A 26687-nucleotide genomic window follows, 5' to 3' on the forward strand; every position below is an offset into this window, starting at 1 on the left:
GGTATTCAGAAGCACTGGTGCCTCTGACTGTGGAGGCAGAACATATCTATTGTGGCTAGTTGCCATCAATAGTCCTATCCTCCATGAATTTGCCCAATCCTCTTTTAAAGTCATCTAAGTCAGTGGCCCTCACTGCCTTTTGTGGGAGGGAGTTCCATATGTTAACTATGCACTGTATGAAATACTTTCTTTTTTCTGTCCTGAATAAGTAAGAGCTGTTTGACAGTGGAGTGGACTCCCTCAGAAGGCAGCTGACTCTTCTTCAATGGAGGTTCCCAAGCAGAGGTTGGATGGTTATCTGTCAGGGATTTCTGCTTTGCAGGGGGTTGGACTAGGTGACCCTTGGGGTACCTTCCAACCCTGCAATTATATGATTCTATGAAAACACACACATACACACTGGAAGCTGAAATGAAGAAAGTTGGGGGAGAAAAGAGGAAAAGAATTTTGTCTGTCCTGAATTTAGTCCTAAATCTGAAAACAAATCCCAGGCCTGAGGATAGTATCCTGAGGAACTCTCTTCCTTAATTTTAAGGGTTGGATTGCACACCACATTATTCAGGTTTCTCTTTCTCTCTCTCATTATGCTTAAAATAGCCACTTTTATGTTAAAGGGAAATAAAAATAATAAAGCAGCTTTGAGGTCCCTGTCTACAACTTGATCCCAGCTCAGAATGTCCCCCCCACAGTGTTTTCCACCTCAAAAAGTCTCCCCTGCCTGCTGTTTGCCCATGAAGGTGGTGCTGTTTTGCAGTGAATAGCACCTAAGGGTGCCAACAACCGTGCGTCAGCTGAGAGAGAGAGAAAGACTGCTTTTCAGCTGAAAGTGGTGCAGGGCACCAGTTCATAATATGAAATCCTCAAGACTCCTTTTTTACTTCAGCATAAAACTGGCCAGAAGAGCTGCATCAGGTGTAGCTTGGCCTCACACCTGGAACATTGCTTTGCTATGGGTCCTTGTTATTTAGCAGACCTCAGAGGAGGTGGGGGTCACAGCAAAACAGCAGTGTTGATCCTGCAAAACTTGAAATCTACCCGTCACCGCTGTGCTGGATAGATGTGTCAAAGACTGGGCGAGACGAACTTCACACATGAAGCTGCGTCTTAGGAACCAGTTGATCCTACCCTGATGATGCTGAGATATTCTTCATTACCCCCCTGTGATTGCCGACTATATTGTAGCTCTTAATCCTGCTGACAGGAGCTCATGAAGCAACGCAAATGGCAAAAATCATCGTAACAACCGCGGTCTTAATTGGCTGTCTGAGCACCCACCCGAAGCAGCGTCTGGGACCTGCTAGCCGCAATTAAAATGATGAGGAGCTGGCGAGGGGGTGGTGTTGCTGCTTACTCTTAAGCTTCAAAGCGCGGCTGATGGTCGGGGCCATCAGTGAGGAGGGGGGAACATTCTTGGGTCACCTCATGAGAAGAGAAGACTCCCTGGAAAAGACCCTGATGTCGGGAAAGATGGAGGGCACAAGGAGAAGGGGACGACAGAGGACAAGATGGTTGGACAGTGTTCTCGAAGCTACCAGCATGAGTCTGACCAAACTGCGGGAGGCAGCAGAAGACAGGAGTGCCTGGCGTGCTGTGGTCCATGGGATCACAAAGAGTCGGACGCAACTAAACAACAACAAATCTGCTTTCTCCATGTAGCCTAAGATGGTGAGTAGGAATGGCATGGTATGGCTTGTACGTGGGAGATAATCACCCAACCAAGTATTGGGCATCCTAAGTAAGAATTATTGATAAATTAGGGTTGCACTCCTGCAAAACAATCAGCTTTTAGAGTTTGTGTGTGTCCTCCAACACACTTGGATGTGCTGCAATATTATCGGCGGCTGGTACACTGTCCTTTGCTTTTGGGTCAGAATGATGACCACACTGTTAAAAATGGCCAATGATAATAATGGTGGTGATAAAACAAAACTAAGATGGGAAATATTGTCAGAAATGGAGAGGAGAAGCTCTTGGTGAGGTTAAGAACAGCTTAACCTGCCAAGCATGCACAGAAAGCCTCAGCTGCAGGCAGCCAATGTCAAGGGTGGAAGCTATAATTAATGTCACCAAATGCTCACCTCTTGGAGATCATGCTCCTTGGTCTCCTTTCAAAAAGCCACCACGGGAGTCTTGAGTTGCAAACTTCTTTATGAAAGGCTGGACATAAGAAGAGCTCTGCTGGCTCAGACCAAAACATCTAGCATCTAGCATCTTGTTTCCATAGTATTAATAGAGGAGATGGGTCTTAGCTCAGTGGCAGAGCCCCTGCTTGGCTTGCAGAAGTTCTCTGGTTCAATCTACAGTGCCCTCTCCAGGTAAGTGATGGGAGAGAACCATTCTTGAAACTCTGGAGAGTCAATGTAGACAATACTGAGCCAGGTGTCCCAATGATCTGACTCAGGAGGAGGCACTTCACTATGTTCCTCTGTCTTCTCACAGTGGCTGACCGAATGCTTCCAGGCATGAGAACACAGCAAGAACCCTGATGGGTCAGACGAAGGATCCATCGCAAAAGGAGGCACAGTGCAGTGCATAGTTACACTATGGAACTCACTGCCACAGGACTACCATCCTATATGGTTTTTAAAAAGATTAGACAGTGCAAGGTTTCTTGCTTGAACAGTGGAACATTCTTCCCCCTCTTTTCCACTTCCCCCATGCACCCCCTAAATCTGGTCCAGGGATTCCCCCAAGACTCTGGAGCAGATCTGGGTGTGTGTGCAGGGAGGAGCTGACTACTGCCCCATATAAGCAAATTGAGACAAATTCCCTCCAAAATGCAGTACCCAATAACATCGGGAGAAGCTTTGGCAGTTCAATTTTTACTGCCAGAGGCAGAAAATGCCCCTAGAGACCAGCTGCTGCTGGGACTCATAATTGTGGAGGGGGCTGCTGTGTGCAGGGCCTGCTTGTGGGCTTCCCATCGAGTCAACAGGCTGGCTGCTGTCAGAACAGGATGCTGGACTAGATGGGCTCCCTTTGGCCCAATCCCGCATCCAAGACCTTCTGAAGTCCTTCGTTCTCACAGTGACCCGTTTTCCTTCTGCTCACCTTGACAAAATTTGGAACTGCTTGTGGAGGCACAACAGCCACTCCTTTTCTATAAATAACACGGCTGCCTAATAGACAAGGCAGGGAATCGGATCAAACTGGCTTCTTTTGAAATCTTACAAGTGCCGGAAAGTTTCAGGCAGTAATCTTGAGCACAACGGCTCAAGTTTTGCTTTTAATCTTTTTTTTAAAGTGAATTGAAAAAGAGAGGAGAGTTTTTGCAAATGCACTTTCTTTGTGTATCTTCTTGCACTCAGCAGTACGAAGGTCACAGAAGTGGCTTTTTCGTGGAGCCTCCAAGAGAGAGTTAATGGAAGTTTCAGCAGGGGAGAGAATTCCTTAAGAACAACCATTGTGTTGTATTGAGTTATTCAAATAAATAGGAGAAATCTGTGTTCATCAGAACGTTTCCATCCAGAAAGACATTGGATTCAGGGCTTTACAGGGAGATCCTAGAGAAAAAGAGGTCTATCAGCAGCTGTTAGTCATGATGGAGCCTCCATGTACGTAGGGGTAGAATACCACTGATTAACAGTGGCCAGTGGGGCAATCATGGAGCAATGCTTCATTCCTTGTCCCAATAGGAAGTGTATTATTGAACTAGACCCAGGATAGACAATGTGCTGCTCTCTGGATGTTTTGGACTACAACTCCCATCGGTCCCAGCTAGCATGCCCAATGGCCAGGTCTTGTGGAAGTTGTAGTCCACAACCCAACATATGGAGGTCTTCATTTTGGCCATCCATGAACCAGGTGGAACCTTGGTCTGACACGGAAGTGCTCTTGCTATGCTCTTGGGTTCCAGGCTAGTAAAGCACTGAGGTTCTGCCACACCTCCTGGTGTATGATGGCTTTAGGAACATGAAGCCTGGCAACAGATTTCTGCATCCAATGGGGGTGGGGAAATGTACCAGAATTCATTCTGAAAACAAATAAATAAAGTGCCTAATTCCCTATAGCCGAAGGAAAAGTCAGCTGATCCACACCATATGTTTTAAAGCTCCTGGATCCTTCCCCCAAAGAATCCTGGGAACTATAGTTTTTAGGGTACTGTGAATTGTATATATATGAGGGGGATAAACTACAGTTCCCAAGGTTATTGGTGGGGAGGCCTGGTGCATTAAATGCATGGTCTGTGGGTATGATCAGTGCCCATTTGACCCATAGCCTTGTCCAGAATCCCATATCTTAGTTTTGTAAAAGCAACTCCTTCGCCCTTGTAAAACCAGAGATGCAAGGTGAAATCCAGCCTGCTCCCACCTTCCTGTGCTCAGCCACAGCAACTATGACTGACAGGGGAGCAGACAGAGGCAGCTGCTGTGAAAACACAGGGTGACCTTTCCCTGCGCTGTCGAGTGACCTTTCTGGTTGTTGTTTGCTGATGCCTTCCAACCTAGGCAAAGCCAGTTTTGATTGCATTACTCTGGAATATTCCCAGAACCTCTTAAGTAAGTACATTTTGAGCAACCCCAGTTTCACAGGGTATGAAGAGCAGGCTCTGGCCAGACACATCAAGGTAAGTCGGATACATTCACTGAAACTCGTTTCCTGCTCAAATTACTGGCTTCGTTGTGTGGATTTGGGGCCAAATCATTGCTTTTCAGGAGCCCCAGTGGCAAGCACTGAAAAGTGAGCCCATGGTGGGTTCTCGGTGTGTGACAAAGCACTGCCCACTTGCCAGCGCAGCTTGGGACAGTGGTGCAATCCTGCATACCCACACACCCCTACACCTGTGATGCTGTGACCTGGCTGGCTCTGTTTAGTGCATCTTCCTTTGTTACTATGGACCCCTGACAACAATTAATTATTTCAGAATAACTAATTCAATAGATGTGGCAGAGTCTAGATTTCTCTTGCCTACAAGCCCAGGTTAAATCCACAGCAACTCTGGTTAAAGGATCTCAGTGGGAATTGGGATAAATCTGTTGCTAGAGTCAACCAGGTGGAGCACCTGCTTGCAGACTTAAGATCACAGTTTCAACCTCCAGCATCTCTAGAGGGAGACTCTAAAACCTGGGAGAGCTGCTGCCAGTCAGTGTAGACAACACTAACATAGCTTCCTATGTTCTTTAAATTAAGTCTGTGCAGACATTTGTCTGAATTGCTGACAGCTCCATGTGAATCAAGAAGAAATGGAGTTCCTATCTCCCAATAGCCCGTGTATAATAATAATAATAATAATAATAATAATAATAATAATAGTAATAATTTATTATTACCCCGCCCATCTGGCTGGGTTTCCCCAGCCACTCTGGGTGGCTTCCAACAGAATGTTAAAATACAATGGTCTGTTAAACAATAAAAGCTTCCCTAAACAGGGCTGGTAGCTGTTCTTCTCTTTGACATCTGGTGGGAGGGCGTTCTACAGGGCGGGTGCCACTACCGAGACAGCCCTCTGCCTGATTCCCTGTAACTTGGCTTCTCGCAGTGAGGGAACTGCCAGAAGGCCCTTGGCGCCGGACCTCAGTGTCCTGGCAGAACGATGGGGGTGGAGACGCTCCTTCAGGTATACTGGACCGAGGCCGTATAGCATGGCTTTCTGGAGAAAAACTTCATGCCCCATAATTTTGGCCATTAGGTCCAAAAATGTCATGTTTGCAGACATAAGAGCATTAGAAGAATCTGTGGAAAACCTGCAAGCAGGATTCAAGCACAAGAGCCGTCTCCTTTCCTGCGGTGTCTAGCAACTGATATTCAAAAGCATTGAGGCCTCCAACTGCGGAGGCAGAACATAACCATTATGGCTAGTGACCATCAATAGCCCCCACCCTCTCCATGAATTTGTCTAATGCTTTTTTAAAGCCGTCCAAGTTGGTTGCCATCACTGCCTCATTTCAACTTTCTGGCCTGAACTGTGTTTGTGTGTGTACACACACACACACACACACACACACACACATCTACAGCTGGCCCATATTTTCTCCTGTACCAAGTCCAGCATCCGTCTTGTCTCAGGTGTGCCCAATCACTTCCCAGCTGGCTGAGCTTCCCTGAGCCAACCCTGAATTCCCCCACTGGGGCTTAATTAACACTGAAAGTTTTGTTTTCCCGGCTGGCTGGACCAGGCCCTTGCTGCAGATTTTTTTTAATCAAAGGATGCCTGTGAGCTTCTCTGCAGAAGATGGTTAAATACCTCAGAAGACCAGAATCAACACAGCCTTATTAAAACACAGCCCAGGTCACGCTGCTCTCAGCGCTGCTATGAATTCAAAGTCACCCCACACTGGCAGATTAAAAGTTCCCTCTTTCTATAAATATTGAAAATCTAAATGACAGAAGGTTCAGGGAAGAGTCTAAGTGGAGAAGGCCCACAGCTTTGTGGTATAGCATCTGCTTTGCATGCAGGAAGCCTCAAACTCATTCCCTAGCAGTCAATTAAATTAGCATTTCCAAAACCAGGTTCCCTCTAGATGTTTTGAACTACCCTCGCAATCTCAGCCCATAATCTAGCCATGATGGAGTCCAATGATAACAGGACAGCCCCATGTTGGGTGGGACTGAGCAGGGGCAGAGCTACCTGCCCCGGCACCCGGAGCGGTGTGGGGGCAAGGCTAGCTTTCCACACAATGAGCGTCCCTAGCTGACCGCCGCCCGCGGAGCAAGTGGGGGGCACCACTAGCCACCCGCAGCAGCAGCATCCCTAGTGGCCCGCCACCCGCACAGTGAGCATTTGGGGGCGCCGTCCACACAGCGATGTAACCTGCCCTCACGGCTGACACCTGGTGCGAATCGCACCCCCCACACCCTCCTTCCTCCGCCAGTGGGACTGAGGTAGGTAGCAGGAGATGAGAGAGACCTTTGCCAGAGATCCACTCAGAGTAGAAAACACTGGCCTTTAAGGACAAACCGCTTGGCTCATTATAATGCTGTTTCCTACAAGCAAAGTCCATGGAGTACAGTGGTACCTCTGGTTACATACTTAATTTATTCCGGAGGTCCATTCTTAACCTGAAACTGTTCTTAACCTGAAGCAGCACTTTCGCTAAGGGGGCCTCCTGCTGCTGCTGCGCCGCTGGAGCACAATTTCTGTTCTCATCCTGAAGCACTATTTCTGGGTTTAGCGGAGTCTGTAACCTGAAGTGTATGCAACCTGAAGCATATATAACCCGAAGTACCACTGTATCAGGGAAGGGATACCTGTGGGGCCCTCCAGATGTTGTTGGACTACAACTCCCATTATCCATGACCATTGGCAGTGGCTGATGGGACCTGGAAACCAACAACTTCCACAGGGCCACACGTTCCCAATCCCTGAAGGAGATAAATCAGGTTTCTGCAGACGTTTCTTAGCTTTAGTCCAGAAAGATGGATCATGCCTGAAGGACCTATCATGTGCTTTGGTGTGTGTTTTTTAAACAACAGAGAGAGCCATTAAATCCTTAATGCAGATAGATCTAACAAAGACACACCACATGACATGTTTTCTCTGTTGTATGGCAAATCTTTGGGCTTTCCATCGGCTTATCCTTATCCACACTTCCAGGCACAGGTCCAAAATTTCCCTGTCAGTGTCTGAGCAATTTTGGGGGGTCCCACTGCTTTCCCTAGGAAAATCCACTGTTTACCATTGAATCGGAACAAATGGCAATTGTAGAAATGTAGCTGATCCTCAAGAAATGAGAACACACAAGAATAATGAAAAGTTGTACCCAACTGAATTCTGCTGAGAGCAGACACAATAAGGTCATGTTCCTTATTTTCAGTGGGTCTTCTTTGAGGATGACTAACATTCAATATAAGCCCAAGTTTCATAAGGTTGTATCCAACTAGGTTATACTCAGAGTAGATGTATCAGAGGTGCCAGGTTCTCCAGAGGACTGTGTGTGTGTGTGTGTGTGTGTGTGTGAGAGAGACATGGCATCAGGACGCAAGGAGCCAGGGAACGGAGCCAAACACCCACACAAAGTTGAGGGGGCCCAGCCTCCTCAAAAATACATTTGGGGGGCCGAAAGTGCCTCGGCCCCAGGGAGTCAGTGCCTGTGTGACTCATTAACATTAAATTAAGTTGGTCACACCCATTATGTTCACTGGGTCTACTCTGAGTAGGACTAACTTTGATTGCAAGCCACAGAAATACAGAATCCAGCCACTTGCTTCATTTGTGAGATCTGGGATCTGCACATTCAAACTCGGAAATGAGCAATTATTTGAGAATTTTAACATTTGTTTTGGTTTGATGACTAACTCTGTTCCAGTCATTGCTCATGTATACTTTAAAGTGAAGCAGGTTAAGATGCATGTGACACGCATGAACACTGTGGCTTTTGTGTGCAGTTATTCACACTCCTGAGTTCAATTAAAATATACTGGCTGGGATACCTTGGTCTCTTCAGTGAAATATGAGGTTGTGACTTCAAGCCAGGATTTGGGGGCCCATTGGATGCAGGTTCCCATTCAACAGAATGGGCAGGAGGAACCCCCCAAACAGCAGGACTGGCTTGCCACATTTTGAAGTAAGTGAAGGAATACACATTACCAGCTGAGTCCTCCTCCACCCAATATACTATCATGAGGTCAAATTCTAAAATTATTTATCTGTTCCAAACCACTACTCACCACGCCAATTTAGTTAATTTGGTCATTACTTTTGTGCATGCAGAGCTGTTTTCTTCCCCCATAACTTTCAGATATTGTACTGTACGACCATATGGAATGGGGAGTGTGGTTGAATGTGAGATACCCATCCTGTGACACCCATCCTGGACCATTCCTCTCCTAGTCTGCTATTTAGATGAGCAATGCTCAACAGAAGGATTTGCCTAACCTCTCTGTGCCTTACAGGTCTTGGGTTTCTGTCCAACACACCTGAATAACACATCATTTAGAAACATGTTTGACACTGGCAAGGCTTAGCAATGACAGCACAAATATCATGCCTATAGCTTACCAGTTGCTTCCACCATCCCCTCCAAAATGACCACGATTTCAAACTCCTCTTTCTCCAGCTGGGCACGGGACATCTCCCAGAAGGGGCTCTTCTCGTTGATTTCGTGGGAGATGATGAGAGGGGAGACCAGAAAGAGCCTGTCGTCCCCTGTGTCAAACCCCACGTTGATGTCCGTTTGGTTTAGAGGGATGAACTCCCCTTCTTTGGTCTGTTTGGATTTGATCAGTTTTGCTCTGATGGAAGCCTCCACTATGTGGGAATTCCTCAGGTCCCCAACCCGGAACATGAGACACAGCTTCTCGTCCCTGATGGATATCACAGCATTGTTGGAAAACATGAGGGTCTCCGCTCTCTTTTTGGGCTGGCTGATCTTTACAAACATGCACCCTACCATGAATGCGTTGACTATGGAGCCCAGGATGGCCTGGACCAAAAGCAGGATGATGCCTTCTGGACATTTCTCAGTGATCACTCGATGGCCATACCCAATGGTGGTCTCCGTCTCAATAGAGAACAGAAATGCCGAAACAAACCCGCTGAGATTGTCGACACAAGGGATCCAGTCTTCATCTTCTGCGTGATCCAGGTCTCCTCGGATGTAAGCAATGAGCCACCAAATGAAACCAAAAAACAGCCAGGTGATGGTGTAGACCATGGTGAAGACAAGGAGGTTGAAGCGCCATTTGAGGTCCACCAAGGTGGTGAAAAGGTCACTGAGATATCGGTAGGTCTCCTGGACATTCCCGTGGTGCACATTGCACTTGCCGCTTTTCTCCATGTAGCGCTGGCGTGGCTTCTTGATCTCTGCTGCCAGGAGACGCGTTCGGTCAGTGGCGATGGGAACATCATCCCGGACTTGCTTGGGAATCTTCTTATGCTCTCTCGGAGTAACGCCAATTTCCATGTCCTGGTTCATGAAGATTCTAGAATCTCCAGCCATGGTTGGGCTACAGCAAAGAACAAGAAACAGAAGATGAGATCAAAACAACTCTCCTGAACACATGTGAGGTTGCTCTAGCTGAAGTACACTAGATAGTCCTTTTTGCAACTTTTTGAAAAAACACATAATTCAGCTGCCATATATAATGTTAACCGCATAGAAGGGTCTTTCCTGTTGCAGCGCCTAAGCTATGGAACTATGGAATGTTCTTCCCAGGTAAGCTCACCTGGTGCTTAGTTTGTTGGTAGGTGAAGACATTTTAAGATTAGCCTTAAGGATCTGTGTCTGCATTATGCTGTAATGACTGGTGGCACCAGGGTTGCTTGATGAAATATAAGATGCCCCATCAACATTGGCATACCACCAGCTACTGAATACACGCACCTGTTTAAACATTTCCCAGAATTGAATTTCTTGTTTTAATTGTTTGTTTTAGTGTATACTTTGATTAAGGGTGCTTTCATGACCTAATGGATTGTTACTGTGTATTTTAATAATGTATTGATTTTATAAACCACTTAAATGACATCTGGGTGGAGCCAGAGTCAAATATGTGCAGAGCTGTGCCATTTTTAAACTTTTGTTCATTAAAGCATAGACACTCTGCTCATTCAAGAGCTATCATTGCTTTTGCCTGGACACAAATGAATTGTGTTTGTTAGATAACAACACAGAGGTGCAAATTATTTGTCAGATCTTCTCAAGGACCATCTCCAGCAAACCAGGGGTCTTTTGCAGATACTTCATCTGTTAATGGAAGCCCTTTTGTGGTGGAAAACAGAAAAGGAAGAACCTGCCAGAAAACTTATCATTGAGCTTCAGACAAAGGAAGGATTCCCTGTAGAGAACGTGCTCACCACCTCCTCTGTACATGAAAGAGAGAAGACAGCGGTAGGCTTCCTGATGCCCATACATTGCAAATCCTATTAAACCCTAACCAATGCTGTTAATTCTCTATCTTTGATCTTTTTGTGGCTTTATGGATAGAGTAAGATGAAGCAATGTGATTAGGGAGATGAGCCCTGGGGAAAGCGAAAGTCTAAATCAAGGAGCAGCTGAAGCAAATTCTCTGTAATCTTTGCAAGTCACTTTGAGACTTCCTTGATGGTCAAAAGCCACACTTACATTCTTGCAAACTGCTTAGCGGTTTCCTTATATCCAAGAAGTATATCCATTTTGCCAAATAAATAAGTAAATATTGAAGTTGATAAATTACCCAACTCACTAATGTTAACTAACTAACTAACTAACTAACTAACGTTGGATCCAAATTCTGACACTGAATTGCCCATATTGAAATCCATAAGATTTACCTCTGCGCAGACATGGTGAGGTCTGAGTGTTTACTAACAAATTAACTTATAAGTGCCAATCAATATAAGGAGATCCCTGCTGGATCTGGCCAAAGAGGGCCCATCTAGTCCAACATCCTTTCGTCCCAGTGGCCAACCGGATGCTTTGGGGAAGCCCCCAAGAAGGATTCAAGGGCAAGAACACTCTGCCCACTTGTCATTCCCATCTTGGCTTCCGAAGAAGAAGTCAAAGTTTCTGAGGAAGCCCAGTGAAGTTCACTCAAGTACATCTGTCACACAGTCCTTACCTCAGCATGAGAGGCAGTGTGGCACCAGACATAAGAGGTTGGCTTTGATCCTGGGAGCCCTGCGTTCAAATTCCATCTCACGTAGGAACCTTCGAGGCGGGCTTGGCATCATCACCATTTCTCTGTCAGCCTCCGCATTCCGGCTGCAAAGATAAGAGCAAAGTAAAGAATGTGCATGACTTGGGGCAGTTTCTCTTAAAGCAGGGGGTGAGGAACCTCAGGCCCAGGAGCCAAACATGGCCCTTCAGAGCTTTCTATCAGGTCCCCCAGGGCTCTCCACAGGCCACACCCCTTGCTAGTCCACACCCCTTCCCCTCCTCCACATACTCCTTGACTGCTTTTGCAGGTCCAGAATACAACTGTGAACTGGGATGATGTCCCTTGCTTGCCAGGATGGAGGAATCATAGAGCTGGAAGAGATCTCAGGGGTCATCTTGTCTAACCCCCTGCATGTGGCCCCTGGAAGGCTGTCCATGAGCAAATGCGGCCCTCTGGCTGCAAAAATTTCCCTGTCTCTGTGCTAAGTGAGTTGACTTCGTTGTCCTCCAAGGGAACGTCTAGGTGAGTTTATAATACTTATCCTTTCACACATAAAAATCATCATCATCATCATCAAACCTTTACTGGCATTACTTACAAACATTCAGAATAAATAGGCCAGTGCAATCTTGTTGCCATTTCAACTTTGCCAAAGGGAAGAAGAGGAGGCGAGCACTCTATTTCACCTCTGTGGGTCTCCAGCAAGGGCAGGGTCCTGTAGTGTACTTCGGAGGCAAAAAATCAAATAGAGGAACTTAACTACTGTCTTGGTGAGCTCCTGATCTTTCCCCTGTAATAAGAAGTGTATGACCTCTGTCTCTGGTTTTCATATTGGGATACACAGATGGTCTAAAAATTGTTGGCGGAGATCATCATACATTTTACATTTAAGGGCCATGTGAACTAGAGTTTCTGCCAGGTGGGCATCACATGGGTAGATCCTATCTCCTTCTGCCATACCTGCAAACCTACCCCAAAGGAGGTTAGAAGAATTAGAATTGAACCTAGCCAGCGAAAAAGCCGTTCTGTCTTGAGGGTTAAACAAAAATTGTAAATAAATAAGGTTAAATTCCTGCGCCTGAGAGAGCCGAAAATAAAGAGGGGGACATGTTTTTTTCCACAGCTGAGATTAGTTCCTGGCAATCTATTTCCCACAGCCTAGTTCTTAGCATGGCCTTGGCGATTGCACATAAAAATGATAGGAGTATAAACTAGTGCAAAATAAAGTGCTTTCCGCCTTCAGATGGGAAGCGGTGAAATTGCAAGGACTGGGTCTCACAGAGCACGTGCAGAATTCATTCTGACAATTCCTTTCTTTTCTTAAGACACACATCTTTCTTAAGCACAAAGATTTCTTGACTGTGCTGCAGAGTACTTTGTAGTCAAAGGAAAGTTAAAACATTTGCAAGGACAACGTGCTGTAGTGCATGTGCAGAAAACCACACTTTGAAGGCCGTCTTCTTCTTCTTCTAAATACAAACCATAATGAAAGTTCAGAAACAGCAAAGCCAGCTGACCATATAATTTTATTTTGACCTTCCATCTTCCTGATCTGGAAATTGGTTAGGAGAAAAACGTTCAGTTCTGGATAGTTGGCAACTCTAAATACAGTGGTACCTCAGGTTAAGAACTTAATGCGTTCTGGAGGTCTGTTCTTAACCTGAAACTGTTCTTAACCTGAAGCACCACTTTAGCTAAAGGGGCCTCCCGCTACCGCCGGAGCACAATTTCAGTTCTCATCCTGAAGCAAAGTTCTTAACCTGAGGTACTATTTCTGAGTTAGCGGAGTCTGTAACCTGAAGCGTCTGTAACCTGAGGTACCACTGTATTGCTGAGTGGCCTGTGGCTATTAAGGGCATTGTGCTTGATGGGATCTCTCTCTCTCTCTGTTTGTGGTGTGTGTGTGTGTGTGTGTGTGTGTGTGTGTGTGTGTAAAATCAAAGAGTTGGATGTTGACCTGGGAGATCATAGAATCATATGAGTGTAGAGTTAGAAGAAACCCCCAAGGATCACTGAGTCGAATCCCCTGCAACATGGCGAAAGAATCCCTGACATTCTGGATCATCCAGTTCAAGCTGCTGCTCAGTCTAGGAGCGCAACTTCAGCATCTCTGGCAAAAGGCCCCTCAACTCCCTCAAAGGAGAGCCCCCCTCTTCTTCAGGCCCTTCCTGTTCCTCTGTTGAACAGCCCTCCCAATTAGGAAGTGTCTCCAAACGTTCAGCCAAAATCTGCTCCTTTGCCATTTCCACCCCCTTATCCCAGACTGCTGCTTTCTTGGTGTGTGTGTTTTTAAAGGTCGCCTTTAAGAGCTGCAAACAATTCATCAAATGCACCCCCCCTCCTGCTGTGCCCTCCTTGCTGAAGATTCTTTGGAGCAGAGATTTGACCTGCATTCTGTCTTTGCGTGAGGAAAAGGATTCCCCGAAGCCCCTGTTCGGCTGCTCCCCTTGGGCCTCGGGGATCCTTCCTTTCTGCCAACCTTTGTTCCGCCTGTCTCTGTCCTCAAACGCAGCTTCTCCTCCCCTGTGGCTGCTTATTACAGGGAAACATTAGCAGCACAAAAGCCGACTTTCAGGGAATCTCATTTATCATTATTGATCTTTTCATTTAGGAACTCCTGACAACTTAATGTGTCATGCGAAAACAACTTTGCTGTTGCATCTGGTTAGCCTGCACCACATTATTATTATTATTATTATTATTATTATTATTATTATTATTATTATCATCATCATTTCTCAGGAAGCACAGAGCAAGACAAGCAATGAAGTGCCCTCTGCAGCACGACAAAATGGATCCCCAGATGTCTTCCCCACCTTCTGGGAGTAATTCCCATTCAAAATGTAATCTGGGCTCAGTGCAGAAGTAATGAAAATTGCATTTCATCTTCTGTGGTTTTTGTTACCTTGGCATGAACACTTCCGAACAGCAGAGAGGGGAATTGATGCTGGCTCACAATGGAATCCTTTAAGGGCTGCTGATGAGATGCCCACCTCCAAAAGTACAAAGGAAACTGATGGAGGAGACTTACTTAGCAAAGCAGCCAGGTAACCTCTCTGTCTCTGACAATGGGACTCCAGCTGCTGGCAGCTGGGCTCCTCGTCTTCCTCTTGGAAACACTGCGATGATGGAGGGAAATTGGGGCAGTGGAAGGAGGGAGCATTCCATGCTTTCTCCATTAGCTTTGGGGGAAAGCATTGGGGCTCTCAGAAAGCTCCCCACTCTGTACAGCCCTGATCTCGCTCTGCAGTCAGGGGCAGCAATGCTTCTGAATGCCCGTTTCTGGAAATCCCAGAAAGGGAGAGGGTTTCTGTGCCCCACTTGTGGGCTCCCCACTGGGGTATCTGGTTGGCCACTGTGAGAACAGGATACTGGATCCTTAGATGGGCCAGATCCAGCAAGGCTGTTCTTAGGTTTGTATGTACTGGCTGAAATACAGTTTCCTGTCTTTTAAACAGAATGATTGGATTAAAACAATACATCGATTTTCAGTGAGAGCTGGACAGGCAGTGGGCCAATTCAGATGCCAAGAAGTCACACAAACTTAGGCAGAGATGTCCATTTCTTTCTCTGATTTGATTTTGATGTAGTTCGGTTTTTTAAATTTTTTATCCTGCTTCACCTCTGGGGTGGAGAACTGGCCAGAACAGTTTAGAACGCAAAGTAGAGCAGAAATCGCAGGATTAAATCCCTGCATGTGTGTAGTAGTGGTGTGTGTGTGGGGGGGGGTGACATTAAAAATATTGGTTAAAACCACTCTGCTTGCCCCTACTTAAGTCCTGGCTGTCAAAAAGCTGCTTTGAACAACAACAAGAAGAAGAGTTTGGATTTTATATCCCGCTTTATCACTACCCAAAGGAGTCTCAAAGCGGCTAACATTCTCCTTTCCCTTCCTCCCCCACAACAAACACTCAGTGAGGTGAGTGGGGCTGAGAGACTTCAGAGAAGTGTGACTAGCCCAAGGTCACCCAGCAGCTGCAGGTGGAGGAGTGGGGAAACGAACCCGGTTCACCAGATTATGAGTCTTCTGCTCTTAACCACTATACCACACTGGCTCACAAGATGGTCCTACTACCTCGTTCCCTAACCTGATGCTTTGGACGCTCCAGATGCTTTGGACTACAATTCCCATCAGCCCCTGGGGGGTGGGATCCCTTGGCAGGAGGGATGGGAAGACCTGTCTGTTTTGGTTCTCTCAGTTTCCCATCACCGCCCCCTTTGATTCAGCTCTCCACATTTGTGCCACAATTTTTGAATTTCCTTTTTTTAATACCCTGAGGAAAATTCTTCAGAACAAATCTCCCTTAAGTAAGCACATTTTTGTATGCAGGGAATCTGTTCCACCATCAAACAGCACTTGTTGTCAGAAGGTTATTCCTGATGTTTAGTCGAAATCTCATTTCTTGTAACTTGAAGCCGTTGGTTCGGGTCCTACCTTCCGGAGCAGGAGAAAACAAGCTTGCCCCTGCTCCAATATCTTTTGGGTAATTCTGAGAAATTCTTGGAGGATAAGGCTATAAATGGCTACTAGCCATGATGCCTGTGTTCTATTATTATTATTATTATTATTATTATTATTATTATTATTATACTGCCGTATACCCACAGGTCTCAGGGCGGTTTACAGAATAAAATCAAAATATAAAACCACAAAATCCATAACCAAAATAAAAACAACAACCCAATAACCTCCCCCCAACCCCAACATTTTAAAAGGCATAGGATGTCAATCCAATCAACCAAATGCCTAGTTAAAAAGGAATGTTTTTGCCTGGTGCCTAATGTTGCATAATGAAGGTGCCTGGAGAACTTCCCTGGGGACAGCATTCCACAGATGGGGAGCCACTGCAGAGAAGGCCCCGTTCTCGTGTTGCCATACTATACTGAAAGAGTTTGTATGCCTCTGCATGCCAGTTGTCAGGAACCCCAAGCAGAGAAGGCACTGTTCACTCAAATCCTACTTGCTGGATTTCCATGATGGGCATCTGGTTGGCTTCTGTGTGATACTGGACTAGATCTAACAGGTCTTTTCCTATTTCCTTAATGTTTGCATAACTACAGTACTCTTTTTAAAAGGCACGATTTGGCTGAAACTGGGATGAGGAAGCCCCTGACAATTTTAAGCACTGTCCTTAAGCAGAACATGTTATGGTGGTTCACTTATGCAGGCATGAATGAGGGACCCTAAGGCTTGCTTGTTCCGGGTAGGAGAGACCAAAACCTTCTCCCAAGACCTGACTTTCATTTATTTACTTCATAAAATGCATTCACCACTTGACTGCAAAACAAACAAACTCAACGAGAATAAAAAAATAAAATCATCAGTAAACACATTAAAAATAATACCAGCAACAAATGAAAGACAGATGAAAGCATATGTCAATATTCTACATGTCTTGATAGGCGTGTCTAAATGACAATTTTTTTTAGCAGGTGCCAAAAATGAGTACAGGGAAGGCTCCAAAGTGTAAAAGATTAAAAGATTGATTTCTTACAAAGGTGGCACCTGTAACAGTGAGAGCCTAGTAATCAAATGGGCATATACAGGATAAGGTCAGGGCTTTTTTTCAGCAGGAGCTCAGCTCTGCCACCTCTCAGATGGGAACCATTGCCATTCTCAGAGAACAAGGGAGAAGTTCATAATGAGCTCCAGCACCTCTTTTTCTAGAAAAATAGCACTGAATATGGTGATCTCTCAGGTAAGCTGGTTAAGGGCTTTTTGCAGTGTGTGTGCAAGGAAATGTGTGACAGAAGCACTGCTAACTGGCGGCGGCGGCAGCGATGGTAGTGGAAGAGTTAAAGAGAGAAACTCCAATATTACCATTTCTAAGCATGAATGCCAGTGTTAGTGGTGCTACCAAGCGCAGTAATTAACAAATGCTTTTCTCTATATAAACCAGACAGAGATCCAGCCGGAATAATGAGGCCAGCTACTTGACCTGCCCTCTGTAGAGTTTAATTAGTTCCAAATCCAAGGTTCTCAGTATCAGAATGGCAATGCAAAGCTCCCCAAATCTGCATCTGCTCGCCCCCATACATCAATATTTGCAGCGCACTTGCTGATTGATGCCATCTCACTGTTTACACGTTAGGGGTATAATTAAAACAAAATCATAGACCAGGAAGAAATCTTTTCAAAGAACAGGGAGGATACAATAATAAGGAGACTGTCAATTCTTGATCCAAGGAAGTTAAGGGCACAGAATCTCATGAATGGAATTATCAGCCAGATCATTGGATTATGGGACTGGGGAGGCCCTGAATCTCAGGGGCAGAACATCTGCTTTGCATGCAGAAGGTCACAGGTTCAATCCCTGACATCTCCAGGTATGGCTTGGAGACACACACACACACACACACACACACACACAGCCTGAAAGCTCAAGATCCACTGCAAGTGAACGCAGGCCAAGGGGGGCAAACCTCATCTAACATGGCCAATGGTCAGGCATAATGGGAACTGTCATCCAAAACATCTGGATCATATTGGCCGCCCCATCTGTCACTCCACAACTGCCACAACTATGGCTTGCGCCAACAGGGATTATAATACAAACAGAGAAAAAACTCCTGTCTCACCTCAGAATCACCATGCCCAGTGCAGTTTTCATTCATCCCTGGAGTTGCATTTATCAAGCACAGAAAAATCAAGTGATGTGCAAACCTCTCCCAGGACTTCACTAATTCTCTCTCTCTCTCTCTCTCTCTCTCTCTCTCTCTCTCTCTCTCTCACACACACACACACACACACGGGGGGGGGGGATTCTGGTGACAGGTTTTCTTCTGTGTGGCCATCAAATTAACCCACAAATGATTCTTCCCTTTGCCCCTTCGCAAAATATTGCAAAAGGTAAGGTTGAGATTTAACACCTGTCACTTACCAATCCCATTCACAATTATCATACCATCAAACATTTCTCCGATGAAAATAGGGGCATCCTATTTGAAGAAATGGAAATGACTTCTTCAGGCAAGGCATAGTGAAACTATGGAATTCCCTCCCTTGGGAGGCAGTGATGACCAATAACCTAGATGTCTTTAAATGAGGATTAGGCCAAGTCATGGAGGAGAAGCCTATTGATGGCTACTAACCATCGTGGCTATGCTATGCCTTCACAGGTGGAGGCCATAAAGCTTCTGCATTCCTGTTGCTGGAAACCATGGGAGGAGAGAGAGAGAGAGAGAGAGCTCTTGTGCTTGAATCCTGCTTGCTGGTTTCCAATTGGGACATCTGGTTGGTCACTTTTCAAGGATGCAGAATGTAAAAGGTCCACTGGAGCGGATTCAGGTCTCCAGAGGGAAAATGGAACAACCTAAAGCAGGGGTTGGGAGCTTCAGACCTGGGGGCCAAATGTGCCCCACCCTACAGTCTCTCCATTGAACTCTTGGAACTTTCTTCAGGCCACGCCCTCTACCTAAGCCACACCTCTCTCTGACCTTTCTTTGCACCATCCTTTGTCCTGGAGATGGTCTCTCTCTCTCTCTCTCTCTCTCTCTCTCTCTGTGTGTGTGTGTGTAGAAAGAAACCTCTGGTTTTGCACAGCTGGATTGCAGCATCACACACAAAGATGAAAGTTGCATCTGCCTGTTTTTGCCTTTGGATCCTGCAGCCACAGGCATGCATCTTCCACCACACCCCCTTCCATAAGGGAATGCAGTTCCTGGGCTGAAGCAAGTCCCACTCGCCTGGCCTGAAGTGACCCCCCCTTCTGCATCCATACACATTCACAATCCATTAGGATATTTTCCTGCACAAGCCTCATTGCACCAAATGCAACCTGCTCAGGTCTTTCATTCATTTCAGCAGGACTTGCACAGTAGAATGTCCTTGGGGATCGTCCACTAGTGAGCTTACCTTGCCCTCTGCTGGGAGACAGCGGGCACCCAGACCCCGCCTCCTTCACTGGCCAGGTGTCGGAGGTGGGAGGCATCAGCTCCTGTCTCTATATTGAGCACGCAGGACAGAGTTTTGCCCTTAAGTTCCTGGCACATGCCAGCCCAGTCGAGCCAGGTCCAGCGGCGTCGTGCCAGCACTGACCTCTGGCTCAGGTTGATTCAAACTTCACTGGCTTGCAGTCAGTTTATTGGACTCAGTTTTGCCAGGGAGAGAGTGACTTCTGCAGCAGCGGAAAGTTTAGATGGCCTGAATGGTGACATTGTTTGTCCGCACGACTAGGTCTTGCTGGAATTTAACAAAATGACTTTTTCATCTGGCTTTGTGAACATCAACAGCAAGAAGAAGTGTTTAGTGGTATTGATGTATAGCATGACATGACTACCCCCAAAATGAGAAATCCCTGCCCCTAAAAGCTTGCAATCAAAGTCTAGGCAAAGACATACTAGATATGATAACTGGGTCTTCTCCAGTCACAATGGCTGCATGTGCAGCATATACTTAAAGCATATGGCTTTCCCCAAACAATTCTGGGAACTGTACACTGAGCTACAATTCCCAGCACCCTTAACAATGTAGAGTTCCCAGGTAAGCCCCATCCCACAAGATGTGGCACATGCACACCATTTGAATGACAATGCCCATCAACTTTGGGGGCCCTGGCCCCCTCAAATATTTTATGGGGGGGCAAAGAGACCTCCACCCCTAGCAGTTGGCTCCTGTGCTACCTCCCCTGCTTCTCAGCTGAGCTCTGAGTCTCACCTGGAAGACCTATAGTTAGCTGGGAATCTCTGGGGAAGGGAATGGGGAGCGGGCTCAGCTCCCTTGATCTTGGATCCCTCCCCCCTCTAAAAATTGGAACTCCCCCTTTTATACACTACTGGTTTAATGAAACAGGACTGCTGCCACCTCATCTAAGTTTGGTCCCTTGTGGGGAAGGAAAAAGAGAGGGAAGGAAAAGACGAAGGAGCGAAACAAAAATCTCCTGGGATAAATATGAGTGAAGAATGTGGACATGGGTTTAGACTTCAGTTCAACAGCCTTCCTTCCCCAACCTGAGGCCCTCCAGATGTTTCAGACTGAACTTCCCACCAGCCCCAGCCAGCAAGGGAGCTGATGGCAGCTGTAGCCCCAAACACCAGAGGGCACCAGGTTGGGCTAAACCAAAGGCATCCTGGGAAAGGTGAGTTCTCAGGAGAGCTTGGGAGGAAGGAATGTAAGGAAAGCCCTTCCTGGAACCCCAATGTGGTGCCAGCTGCCATCATGGGAGCTCAGTTACAGGCCTCCTGATGAGTCCTTGGCTGAAGGGGGTTTGAATCCAGGTCTTTCCAACTCACATCCTGTAGTCCTGTGAGATCACAATGGCTCCCACTGCCTCTGACACCCATCTGCTCACTTCAAACACACACACTCTATGTTCCCAACACTTTTTCCAATCCACTTCATCCATGGGATCAGCCGGATTGCTGGAGCGAGATGCATGTCTGTTTTGAAATGGAAGTCACTTGGAGACCTTCTGAGGTAGCAAGCAACGAACAAGTTGAATTATTATTATTATTATTATTAAGCAGTTAGTTCCCAAATCATCTCTTATGCTAGCAGAAAAGCAGAGCCCTGCTGGATCCTGCCAACATTCCCCAGGGCTCGGAGTCTGGTTCCAACTCTGCCCCATAGGCAGGGCACAAAGGTGATGCTTCTCCCCACTGAATGTCATAAGCACTTTGTATTCAAAGCATATACGGCACTCGGAGATTCCCCTTAGCTATCCTCTGAGACTCATCTGATCCAGCCTTCTGCAACCTGGCACTCTCGAAATGTTGTTGGGCTGCAACTCTCCTCATTCCTGACTACTACTGGGCATTGTCATACCTTGTGCTAACAAGTCCCTGCTGTTCTTTACAGTCTCCTTTTCTTAAAACGCAACATTTCAGAGGCTGAAATGGGTGCCTTCTGGGTGCATTTCCAACTACACAGCGGTTTAGTTCCAAACCCATCTTTCTTCATTGGACCCTCCTTGTTAATTTGCCCTCCTTGCCACACACACACACACACACAGGGCCAGCATCCAAAACAACTTCGTGATACTTTTGCATCATTTGGGCCCTGCTAGTTTCCACAATGGAGCAGAACTCCCCACACCCACCCACCCGAAACTTAGCTTGCTTTTACGGGTTCCCCAGATGTCCTCAGGCAAGCAGGGAGCTGTGTGGGTAGGATTGTCCTCTCCTGGGCTTCTCCCTCTCCCCAGAGAGAACTTCCCAGCCCCTCCTCAGCCAAAGGAAGAGAGAGAGAAATCAATCAAGAGCGAGAGAAAGGAAGGCAACTTACGTGCAAATGGTGGTGCCTCGTGTGGCTCTCCGGGGTCAGCCGGTGGTACCAAGGCTGGGAGGAAGGGGGCAGCCGCTCCTACAGTTGCCCAGTCCATGCCATCATCACCACTTGCTTGCACGCTGGCGAGCTCTCGGCCATGCTGAGGAGCCTCCTCGCCTCACCTCCTGCTTGCTACAACAAAAGATGCATAGAGGAGCCACGCAGCTCCTGTCTCCCCTCCTTCTCAGCCACCTCTGCCTTCTGCTACCTGCCCCTCCCCTCCCCACCCCTCCCCAGCTGCCACTTTGACTTGTTAAATTTCCCTCTCCATGCCTCCTGCTTCTGCTTCCTCTCTTCCTCTCCCTCTCTCTTTCTCTCTGTGTATAGTACAAATGACTTATCTGGGTAATATAGCTATTTAAAGGGGTGGAGAGGAGGGGAGGGGAGGCGAGGAGGGAGGTTGATCCATGTGATCAGAGCATCATCTGTACTGAATGAGCAGGAAGGGAAAAGGAGGAGGGAGAGAGGAGAGGTTTGTGTGCCAAGACTGTGCCTTTCAGAGGCTGCACGGAGAGGAGGAGGAGGACGGCCGATGTGGGGCGCGGAGAGATTGCGGGGTGGGCGAGAGATTAAACCTCAGTCGCCTTGAGAAAACACAGATGCCCGTCCTCTCCCTGTCAAGGCTGCCTGGCTGACAGTTCTGTATCTCTCATTCCAAACGCACAGCAAGAGAGCGTCAGAGGAGATATCTGCCTTTCTGAACTGGGCTTCCTATTTCTTTCATCGGCAGATGCATCTCCAGAAAGGAGCGGCAGCGGGCAGAGGAAATGCTGGAGACAGGGACATGGTGGGTGTTTACACATCCGTTTCTGCAAACAAACAGACAGACAGACAGACAGACAAGCCACCCACCAAAGGGAAGGAAGGGTTCAAGGGTGGAACTCCGAAGGGAAGAGGTGGCAGAGGTGGTGTTGTCTGCGCTGAGACCAGGCAAATCCAAGGAGGCGACGTTGCTGTATTTATTAGTTGCCCAATTAGCTTCTCAGCATCCTCTGGGCGGCCTGCACAGCGTCTAGTAATACTGACAAAACTCTACCGTGCAAAATGCAATTCTGAAAAGCAGCCTCCCAGGCGTCCTTGTAAAAAACAAGAAAACATCATATACAATCACAGCTTCAACACTTCAGAGGTAAAGCAATTGCAAAAGGGTTATATTTTAAAGGCCTGTGAGAATTTTTGTTTGTTTGTTTGTTTGTTTTTTTCCTGGTGCTGAAACAACATTACAGAAGGCACCAGGCAAACCTCTTGGGGGAGGGCCTTCCACAAATGAGGGGCCACCACTAAGAAGGTCCTCTGTCTAGTGGTCATCTGCCATATCTTTGGGGGGGGGGCACAGGTGGGTGCGTAGGGGAAGTGGCTGTCTGTCAGATAGTGTGGCTCCCAAGCCATAAAGAGCTTTAGAGGTCAAAACAACAGTTACTTATTGGGCTCAGAAATGGATGGCAAGAAACTGGCCTCATGTGCTCATAAGGCCCGGGCCCAGTCAGTACGCTTGCTGTGGTATTCTGTACCAGTTACAGTTTCTGAAGTGTTTTGGAGGGTGCAGTGCATTACAATCATCTCAGCGGGAAGAGAGAGGTTTGTTAGGTTGTTGGGGGTTATGCTTGGATATGCTCCAAGCATTATAGCACACTGGCTCTCAAGAGACGTATCAAAGCAGTTCTATAGGGCTTGGAGGAGCATCCGAAGCTGTTGGAAATGCATGACTATTTGTTCATGTGGCGCCCTCAATGTGGGCCTTTATCGTGTACAAGAGGAGAGGTAATGCACTGTCGGGTTATGCGGCAAGTGGAGGAGAAGAGTAAGAGGAATGAGGAGAACAGGAAGAGCAGGATGTGGGTGGAAGAGGAGGAGGGTGTGCGGGAGGAGAGCCAACAACCACAATGAAATCCCCAAAGGTTGCATTATACTAATACAAGTGGGACACGCAACAAAACCTTGGAATGTGGAGTGCTCCTCTTCAGGGGTCCAAACATAGCCTCTTCAGGATACTCCATTCCATTCCCCTTTCCACCTGGCTTCCTCCTACCTCACAACAGCCGGTTAGCATTCCTTTATAGGATTGTAGAGTTGGAAGGGGACCCAAAGGTTCAATCCCCGGCAATGCAGGAATCTTTTGCCCAAGACTGAGCTATCCCAGCTTTAAAAAACACACATTGTCCTTTGAGCCGGAATTGAACCAGCTACCTACGGATGGCGATTTCAAACATTCTACAGTCCTCCGCTCTACCAGCTGAGCTATTTACTGGGCTGTTTTTGCTGTCCATCAGGTCACCCTATCTACCTACTTACCTACCTACCTAAGTACCTACCTTCTCTTGCCTCTCTTTTCTGTGTGTGTGCATGCCAGTTGAACTTCCCAAACAATGGCACACACTCCTAAACATAAGAAATATGGAGAATGATCAAAGAAGACAATCTAGGCTAATTTTATGGCTCTTTAAAATAAATAAATGTTTCCTCTGTTCTGTACAGGATCAGGCATCTGATTCCCCCCCCCCCACCTTCGAGGCATACCTAATGAGCCATGTTGTCACTCTTGATGTCCATGTTTATCTGCTCCATTAAAAAGCAAATGACAAATTACCTCCTCCAGGAGTCAAACTTAAATATATGAACGTGAGCACTTTCTTTGGTTTTTTTGCCTTAAGCAGCTCCGTGCATCATTAGGGATGATTTGAACAGGGTCTCTAAGCCAAGGATGTCTCTCAAAATTGGCAGGAGGCTCTGACATGCATTGCCTGAACCTCTGCAGGCTTCCTCGGAAGCAAGGGCCATCCTGCTCGGTGGAGTTTACTTCCAGACAAACGTACAGAGGGTTGCAACCGGAATGTCGGACTCTTCTTTCCCATCCACGTGCTCACCTTGCATGCCTTTCAAAATGCCCCATGGTTGGAGAAAAGGAAGGCATCTTTTTCCATTATTCAATCCCGTTCACCTCTTCTAGTTTGTTGGCTTTAGCCAGCTGGCCTCAGATGCTTGGCTCCTACTCTCTATTCTCAGCTTTCGCTTATGTTGCCAACCTCGAATTCTGCCAAACCTTTCCTGGCAACCAAAGCAGAGATGTTTTCCTTTGCTATAGGTACTGTTTGTGTGTACAAATGTGAGACAATATGGAAAAGTATGGATCCAGGTGCTCAGAAGAGATCACCTCTTGTTGTAAATAAAGACCTCGCAGATATCAGTAGTGTGGGAAGAAGCCCAACCTTTAGGCCAGGGAAGGGGGACTTGTGGGTCTCTGGATCCTGTTGGACTCCAACTCCCATCAGACCCAGGCAGCATGGGCAATGGGAAGGGGGGGGCGATGGGAGTTGGAGTCCAGCAACATCCAGAGGGCCACAGATTCTCCAGCCCTGCTCTAGAATCTCCTCTGTAGAGCTTGTTAGAAACCAAAGACCTACCTCAAGAGATGAGGATCTGGGCAGGGCTCTCCACATGCCAGTGGACTGCAACTCCCATCAATCTCTGCAAGGCCAGTGGTCACAGCTTAATGCAGCTGCTGTCCAGCAATAGCCGAGGGCCACAGTCTCACTGTCTCTGCCATTTAGCATGTGGAACTTTAGCGAAAAGGCTGGTGGGAGGTGACATAATAGAAGTTTATGAAATGAAATGTTGGAAATGTTCCAACATTTATTCTTTTTCCCTCTTTCTTTTTTCTTTTCTTCTTTTTTCCTCTTTTGTTCCTTTTTTCATATATATGTGCTTACTTGAAATATATATATATGTTTGTTTGTATTTGTAACATTTTGCTTATATTTTGTAATAACTATCTTAAATAAACAATAAAATTATAAGAATAATATAAAAGAAGTTTATGAAATGATGCCTGGCATAGGGAAAGTGGAAAGAGAAAAGCCCCCCCCCCTTCTCTCATAACACTAGAACTCACAGATATCCCATGAAGCTGAATGTTGGAAGATTCAGGACAGATGAAAGAAAGTCTTTCTTCACACAGAGCATAGTTAAACTGTGGAACTCACTGCCACAGCAGGCAATGATGTTCACCACCCTAGATGGCTTTAGAAAAGCACAGGATAAATTCATGGAGGAGAAGGCTGATAACTTCTAGCCATGATGGCTCTGCTTCCATAGTCAGGGGCAGTAACGCTTCTTGAATATCAGCTGCTGAAAAACCACAGGTAGGGCTGGCGGGCTCAGGCTCTGCTTGTGGGTTTTCCAGTGGGGCATCTGGGTGGCCACTGTGAGAACAGGATTCTAGGCTGGCTAGGACATTGGCCTGATCCAGCAAGCTCTTCTTCAGTTCTCCTGCTCCATGTGTGCAGCAGACTGATGGAGGCATCCAACGTCATGTCCCAATGATTAATGGCACTTTCCAGTCCCTCTCACAGCTTAAGGACAGCAAATTCATGTTTGCAAAACTGCCACCGGAGATTGGTTAACTCTTCTCTCTGATGTCATGCAGTTCAAACAAAGGAGAGCCACATTAAAAATGAAACCTTGTGTGCTGCTGTTCAAATGATAACTCTTTTCATCTGGCTTGCCTCCCACAGCTAAGCAATTAGGTGATAAATCAGAACAGTCAATGATATCACCACAATAGCCATTTCCCAATAATCAAGCAATTCCTGCATTTGGCACTTTGACTTTCTCATCCCTATTCTTCAATGGCATCTCCTTGCACTGAATCCATCTCTCCCATCTATGCCGTTCTTGGGTCCCGGGCAACTTGCTTCATTCACTGTAGGGTGCCTCAGGAGTTTTGATCGGCAGGAATTGCAATGCTGGGCTTAGATTTAGGCTTAAAAGAACAGAGCTGGAAGGGATCATCTAGTCCAATATGCAGCTGCCCCATAAGGGGATCAAACCAGGGATGTGGGTGGTACTGTGGTATAAACCATCAAGCCTCTTGGGCTTGCCGAGCATAAGGTCGGCAGTTTGAATCTGC

General features: G+C 46.6%; 1 protein-coding gene across 1 annotated transcript in view; it reads right to left on the reverse strand.

The window, feature by feature from the left end:
- The window catches only part of KCNJ5 (potassium inwardly rectifying channel subfamily J member 5), a 34191-nt gene extending 12009 nt beyond the window's left edge, over positions 1-22182 (reverse strand). The window contains exons 1-3 of the mRNA XM_083479346.1: positions 21740-22182; positions 11479-11621; positions 8939-9885 (exon numbers count right to left, since the gene is read on the reverse strand). Coding sequence (XP_083335472.1) covers positions 8939-9885; positions 11479-11510 — 979 coding nt within the window. The 5' untranslated portion in view covers positions 11511-11621; positions 21740-22182. The remainder of the gene's footprint in view (positions 1-8938; positions 9886-11478; positions 11622-21739) is intronic.
- Positions 22183-26687: the final 4505 nt, after the last annotated feature.

This window comes from Podarcis liolepis (genome assembly GCF_965112155.1).
Source record: "Podarcis liolepis genome assembly, chromosome: 16".
Taxonomy (NCBI): domain Eukaryota; kingdom Metazoa; phylum Chordata; class Lepidosauria; order Squamata; family Lacertidae; genus Podarcis; species Podarcis liolepis.